General features: G+C 36.1%; 1 protein-coding gene across 2 annotated transcripts in view; it reads left to right on the top strand.

The window, feature by feature from the left end:
• Nucleotides 1–3,486, top strand: part of PLA2G4A (phospholipase A2, group IVA (cytosolic, calcium-dependent)) — a 164,392-nt gene extending 160,906 nt beyond the window's left edge. Inside the window, exon 17 of one of the 2 annotated variants that reach the window (XM_006872693.1) lies at nucleotides 2,905–3,486. In XM_006872693.1, coding sequence (XP_006872755.1) covers nucleotides 2,905–3,036 — 132 coding nt within the window. In that variant the 3' untranslated portion in view covers nucleotides 3,037–3,486. The remainder of the gene's footprint in view (nucleotides 1–2,904) is intronic. The other variant, XM_006872694.1, reaches the window with a different exon arrangement.
• The last annotated feature ends 4,039 nt before the right edge of the window (nucleotides 3,487–7,525 follow it).

Raw genomic sequence — 7,525 nt, 5'->3', positions numbered from 1 at the left:
ACCATCTTCAGAATTTTTTATCCTTTTTTGTGTTTGTTCTTCTATTTTAGTGGTATTGAGAGACCTGTCTTCCAGCTCGCTGATTCTTCCTTCAATCTCATCTATTCTATTCCTCTGCCCTTTCAGAGTGTTTTCTATTTCTGCCATTTTGTTATTGATTGTTTGGACCTCTTTCTGTATGTTTTGAATTGTTCCAAGGCTGTATCTTTCTTGTTTGATTGCTCTTGTAGCACTTTCCTGACTTCTTCCTTAGTTTTCTCAACTCCATTGTAGAGTGTTTTAAAACATTTCATAATCATTTTTCTGAATTCTTTCTCAGGCATTTCCAGGGCCTGCCCTCCTTCCATAATGGATTCCAGGGGACCTGAAGTCTTTTATGTAACCTTAAAATGAATTGTTTCTTTACTCAAGGTGTCAGAAGATAAATCTACTTCACATATAAGAATCAGTAATGTTTGCATTTTCCCCAGAAAACATATTTATAAAAGAGGGCTTCAAAAAGTTCATGGAAAAATGGAATTAAAAGATAATGGAATTTTCTCAAGAACTTTTTTAAGCCCTCTATAAAACACTGGGAGTCCTGGTGTGGCGCTGTGGTCTAATGGATCAGACTGCAAAGTCATTTGAACTGCAAAGTCAGTGGTTCAAGCTCACCAGCTGCTCCTTGGAAACCTTATATAGGGTCACTATGGGTTGGAATCGACTCGAAGGCACTTAACAACAACAACAAATATAACACTGAAATGTATAAATTACCACATACCTATGACATTCTTTTTTCTTAGTAAATTTTGATTCATTGGTGGTTAAAGAGGAGTCTGTCCAGTGAAGCTGACATAAATTAAGTCACAGGATGACCATTCTGTGTTAGCACTGCCCAGGTCAGCATACCTCTATCCTGGGCACTTGCCCAGACTTGCCCAGTGAGCTTCTAAGGGATGGAGAACCCTCTGTACACATGTCTCCAAGGTGAAGGAACCCTACCAGCTCTGGGTGGGATGTGCCATGCTTCCTGAAATGTTCAGACTTTTCAAGTATTTCTACTTGTTTTTGTTGTTAAGTGTTGTGGATTTGGTCCTGACTAATAGCAACCCTGTATAAGGTTTCTGAGGAACAGTTGGTAGGTTTGAACTATTGTCCTTGTGGTTTGAAGTCCAGTACTGGCCTAAAAGCACCACACCAGGACTAAAAGTTTGAAGATAATGCCTTAAGGTTTCTTAACTGCCCCTGGGGTAGAGAATAGAGGGGATCATGGAGTACCTTTGACTTTCTCTGTCTATGGTCTGAAATTTGTGTCTCACTGATAGATGAAATCCTGTGAACCCAGCCAATGTAATTTTTCCAATTTGAACAGGGTTTTAAAATTAGCAACAGAGCCAAGATAATATCAAGGCTTTTCTTCCAAAGCTCATTTTCATCACTCTGCAATAATTGCTTTACAAATTCATAACTAGTCTACCTTCGTATCAGAAACAGATGATAATTGTATTAACAATTCTTAAAGGTTGTGTTTTCTTAAGATCACCATTAATTTGAAAGTGTATAAAGAATATTGTGAATAAAAAGAATTTTTTAAATCAATAAAAAGAACATTGCATTTTCTAGATAGAAGACACCCAATTTTATAACTTTATTTAGGCAAACAAGCAGCAATTCTTAGCAATGCCTGCTATCTTCATTAAAATCAGTTGCCATTGAGTTGACCCTCATATGTCAGAGTAGAACTGTGCGCCATAGAATTTTTGTTAGCTGATTATTTGGGAAGTAGATTTCCAGATCTTTCTTGTGATCTACTTGTGAGTAGCCTCAAGCTTCTAACCTTTCAGTTAGCATCTGCACATGGTAACTTTTTGCGCCATAGAAGATTTCCTATTATTGTGAGGTATTGATTCTTAGTGATCCTGTGACAGAACAGGACAGCAGACTGCCCAGTTTGGTAGTGTGAGCCCATTGTTGCAGAACTGTACTAATCCATTTCTTAGAGGGCCATCCTCTTTCTCTCTAACCTTTTATTTTACCAAGCATGATGTCCTTCTCCAAGGAGTGGTCCCCCCATAGCATTCCCAATATATGTGAGATGAAGTCTAGCCATCCTCATTCTCGAGGAGCATTCTGGCTGCATCTCTTCCTGTAAGACTTAGTGAAAGGATTTACATCCTTGTGGTGCCTCATTTCCATGGACACCACAAAGATGTGGTGCAAATGGTTACTTACTTGGCTACTAACTGAAAGATTGATGGTTTGAATCCGCTCAGGGGCATCTCATAAGACAGTCTTGCAACCTGCTTCATAATGATCACAGTCAATGAAAACTCTATGGAGCACAGTTTTACTCTGAAACATATGAGGTCTACAGTAAATCAGAATCAACTTGACAGAAACTGGTGGTACTCAGTACAAAAAAATTATATTACAGATGTAGTAATTAATGGTTTCTACTCTACATTTGGACTCCTGGTATGGTGCTGTAGGATCTGCACTGTACCGTGAACCACAAGGTTGGCATTCAAACCCACCAGCTGCTCTTCAGAAACCCTATACTATGAGTCCAATTTGGACAGGGTCACTATGAGATGGAACTGACTTGACAACACTTAGCAACAACTCTACATTTCATTTACTGTATTAAAAATATTTTATTCCCAATTTTATCAGTGCAAAATCCATAACTCGCCAAGAATACTTCTTTCTCTGGTGGAGAAAAGAAGAAGTGCTGGATATGAGCTTAAACTAGGGTTGATAACAGACTGTGGAATATAAGTGTACATGTATGACTCATAGACGTTTCTCTTTCTTTCAAATAGACTACTGCAATGAATAGGTCAGATTTTGTTTTGACAAAAAAATAAATGTTTAAGTAAATTTCTAGCATTACTAATTATGCATCTCTGCCTCTGTTTTCAGGAGATCAAGAATGCCATCATTGAAAGCATTGAATATAGAAGACAGAACCCATCTCGTTGCTCTGTTTCGCTTAGTAACGTTGAAGCCAGACGATTTTTCAATAAGGAGTTTCTAAGCAAACCCACAGCATAGTGTGTATAGTGAGGAAAGCAACAATTTCTGATGTAGACGCAGTTTGAAATTCCTTGACAACTGGATTTTTGAAGTACAATATTGTCAATAGTACTGATCATGAGAGACTGGCTGGTACTCAAAGTAGCAGTTATTTAACTGCATGAGAGCCATACTTATGCTTGTTAGGTTGAGAGAAGATGTTGATTGTGTAAAAATATTCTTAACTACATTTTCCATCAGTATGAATTTTCTGATGTAGGAATATATACTGTATTTTAAAACATTCCTCACCCACTATTTTATGTGTGCTATTTTTTAAAATGTGGTTCCTTTATAGAATATTTAACAGTTCAGTCTCAGTAAGACTTTGCATTATATGTGAATGCTATTCACTGACTAGAATTATTCATGCCATGTGACAACACTATTTCTTATTTATAGATATATAAATATATGAAATAAAACATCTACAAACAAATTGGCATGAGGAGAGATCTGTTTTCTTATGTTATTATTTTTAATGAAATACTATACTGTTGCTTATCAAGATATTGCCAAATTCACCATTTTCAAACAAATATGTCTATCCTAAACTCAAAAGTGAAATTTATAACTTTAAATTTTGTTTCTTTTTCTTAAGAGAAAGTATGTATGATTTGTTTTACAGGTTGTATTTATTCATTAATCACATAGAAAAGATTGATAACGTCTAGTTTAATATTTGAAGTCTTAGTGTGACAGTGTAGGATAAGCACTGGATTGTTAACTGCAAGGTCAGCAGTTCAAAACTACCAGCCACTATTCAGAAACCCTATATAGGGTCATTATGAGTCAGAACTGACTCAACAGCACTTAACAACAACAACAACAAGCATACTGTTTTACTTTGCTGATATTATCCTGGTCTGTGCATTTACCTAGGAGAGCAGTTGATTTAAAATAACAATCACTGACCAGGGCTGATCTAGGCTAGACTTGCCTTAGAGACAGTCTGTGTTACATTGCTGTGGTTTTAATCACCATTGGATTGTTGGGGTACTCCAAACACGAGGAGTACCCCAACAAAGTACTTCTTTGTTCTGTGTTATTTTCCCCCATTAGTTAACTTGCTTTAAGCTACTTATTTTTCTTATTTCATTTACATATGTATTTTTGTGTTTGAGGAAAGGATCAAAACAATATAACAAAGGAGAAAGGAAAACTTGAAAAGTTCATCCTTTTGTTCATTCATTCATATAACAAATGAGTGCCCAATATGTGTTACCAGGTATGTTGCATGATCTGGGGATACAGCAATGTAAAACACTGACAAAAATGGATCTTACATTGTAGTGAGGGTGACTGACAACAAGCAAGATAAAAATGTAAAGCATCTAGAATATTAGATAGTGGTACATATTAAGGAGCAATTTGGAGAAGAGACAGGAGGAAAGTGTTAGAAGTGGTATAATCTTAAATGTGGTTCTGAGGAAGGTCACAATGGGAAGGTAACATCAGAATTGAGCTGATAAGGAGCCCAGAGAGCAAGACCTGTGAATATCCTGGGAATAACTTCTGTGGCAGAAGAACATTAAATACAGATGCTCTGAGGTGAAACACTGAAGGTGTTCTAGGAACAGGAATATGGCCAATGTGCCCAGACAGAATTTTCACTTATGAATATCATTGGTGGTGGTGGTTATGTGCCGTGGAGTCGGGTGCAACTCAGAACAACCCTGAATAGGGTTTCTGAGATTGTAAATCCTTACGGGAGCAGAAAGCCTCATCCTTCTCCTGTGGACTTGCTGGTAGTTTCGAACTGCTGACCTTGAGGTTAGCAGCCTGAGTCATAACCAGTACGCTACCAGAGCTCCTTATTACATTTATTCAAAACATGGCAATACTGTATACTTTATTTGTTCTTCAAAATACCCTTGTAAATTAAGACCAGTGTAGTTAAAAGACTAACATTGCTAGAGTTAACATTTGAACTGGGTTCCTGAAGCTCTTGCTCTTAGTGGTCAATGTATCACAATCACTAGTGTATCCTATGTCTGATTAGATGAATACCTTAAATACAAATGATTACAAAAGCTAGAAACCAGCTAGGGTCTTTGTTTTTTCTTTGTTTACATGCTTTTATTTAATTAACAACACAGCCTCATCATTTAATTCAACTTTTGTATTTGCTAATTTATAAATTTGCTAGAGTTCTGTGGGTTTTTCTGTTTTTTTTTGTTTTGTTTTGTTTTTTTGTTTTTTTTTAAGGAACACACATATACAATTGATAAGCAATCCAAGCACTTATTTTTTCTTTCTTTGTCTTAAAGAATGATGAATAAGTAAAATGACCTCTTGGTTTTTCAAAAACCATCAACATGCTCCAATAACTTGATCTTGGCTCTTTGTCTTCTTAACACAGTACATCTTTCTGATTTGCACATTGTTCACATCAAGAAAGTATTTTCTTTACTTTGTTGTTGTTGTTAAATACCATGGAGTCAGTTCCAACTCATAGTGACCCTGCACAGGGTTTCTGAGGCTGCAAATCTTTATGGGAGCAAAAAAGCCTCCTCTTTCTCCCGCTGAACAGCTGATAGTTTTAAACTGCCGACCTTGAGGTTAGCAGCCCAATTCGTAACCACTTTTTCTTTACTTACACATGTACAATATGACCAATTTCATATTAACTTCTTTTGTAATCAATAAAGACAACAAATAAAAGCTTAATTATGCATAATTATAAAGGCTTATGATTTCATGTCTTCTGAAAGGTAAAATTTTAAACTATTTACCAATATATTTTTTTATGTAATATTGAAAGCAGTTCCTAAATTTGTTAGCAATAGTTCCTATTCTTATCAGTTTGTTCTTCTGTTCTGAATACTTCCTAAACAATTTAGTCCTGAAGCCATTAAGTGGAGCAGTGCAAGGCAGTGATGACCATGTTGCTGTGAATGTGTGTCATTCTCCAGTCCTGGTGAGAGTCCAGTCTCCTACGTCAGGCTCCTCAAAGGGCTCACTATGCCTCTGCCATGGCTTCCTTTCAGAAAGGACTTTGACTATTAATTGTTATCTGTCCCATTTATCTTTCACCCACATTTTCCAAAGTTGGCCATTTTCTGATTTCACTTTATCAGTCATAACTGAACCATGTCATATCAGTTTAAAGCCTGAATACAGGTTCCTTATGTGGTTCTGTAGGAAAAGTAATGGATTGAAAAGTTGTTTTGAACCACAAGTTTGGTAGTTCAAACTCATCAACTGCTCCTCAGAAACCCTAAACAGGATCACTGGTATGGTGCTATGGGATAATGCACTGGACCACATGGTCGGTTTGAACTGCAAGGTTGATGGTTCAGATTCACCAGCCACTCCTCAGAAACACTATACAGGGTCACTATGAGTCAGAACCAACTCAAAGGCACTCAACAATAACAACAACAATGAGGTAGAACTGACTCGACTCAACAGCATTTAACAACAATACAGAAAACTTAGTATGAGTCTATGATGATGTTAATACACAAATAACTTGATCATTTGATAAGAGATAACAAGATTTACATCATCTCAAACTATCTCCTTTTGTGAAATACCTTACAACTGTAAGGGAAACTGTTGTTATTTTATAGTGGAGAAGCCTAGTAGACTAAGTAATCAAAATGAATCTCAACAGTAATGGAACAAAAAAATTTTTGTAGCACCTGATTAAGATGTAAAGAGAAGAATGCCGCATTTCTTGGTGATATTTCTCCTAAAGATGAAACTAACCTGAAGAAGCATTGCTAAGTGCCTTCAAGTTAATTTTGACTCATAGAGACCTCATGTGACAAGAGTGGAACTGCCCCATAGTGTTTTCTAGACTATAATCTTTGTAGAAACAAATCACCAGGTTTCATTCCAGAGGAGCTACGGGTGGATTTGAACCACCAACTTTCAGTTAGAAGCCAAGCACTTAACCATTGTGCCACCAGTGTTCCTGAAGAAACAATAGTCAAACCCAAACTGAGGGATAAAATTGCAACATTGTCAGATATAAGAAATAAAAAAAAAAGACAAAAGAACTGTTCTAGATTAAAGGAGACTTAAAAAGACATGAAACGTAAATGCAATGAGTGATTCAGACTTGACTCCTTATTGATATAAAATACCCCATTGGCAAAAATTAATAAAACTTTAATGGAGTCTGAGAATTTAATGGTAGTAGTAGATCAGTGTTAACATCCTGATTACCATATTACAATTATATAGCAGGCTATCCTTATTTGTAAGACATGCACATTAAAATATTCAGGGTTGATGAGATGTTGGTAGGTAACTTACTTCCAAATGTCTAAGAAAGAAGAGTGTACACACATATACACACATGAGGGGGCTTCAAAATGTTTATAGAAAATGGAAATTAAAATATAATGGAACTTTTTGAAGCCGTCTCATATCTTTGTCTTACACTTATAGTTTTCCTGTAAATTTGACACTGTCTCAAAACTTCAAAAATACTTTTGAAAATACCTTAAAAAATGGA

This window comes from Chrysochloris asiatica, unplaced genomic scaffold, assembly GCF_000296735.1.
Source record: "Chrysochloris asiatica unplaced genomic scaffold, ChrAsi1.0 scaffold00210, whole genome shotgun sequence".
NCBI classification, from domain to species: Eukaryota; Metazoa; Chordata; class Mammalia; order Afrosoricida; family Chrysochloridae; genus Chrysochloris; species Chrysochloris asiatica.
Note: the sequence above shows the minus strand (reverse complement) of the source record. Positions and strands in the feature narration are given on the sequence as shown.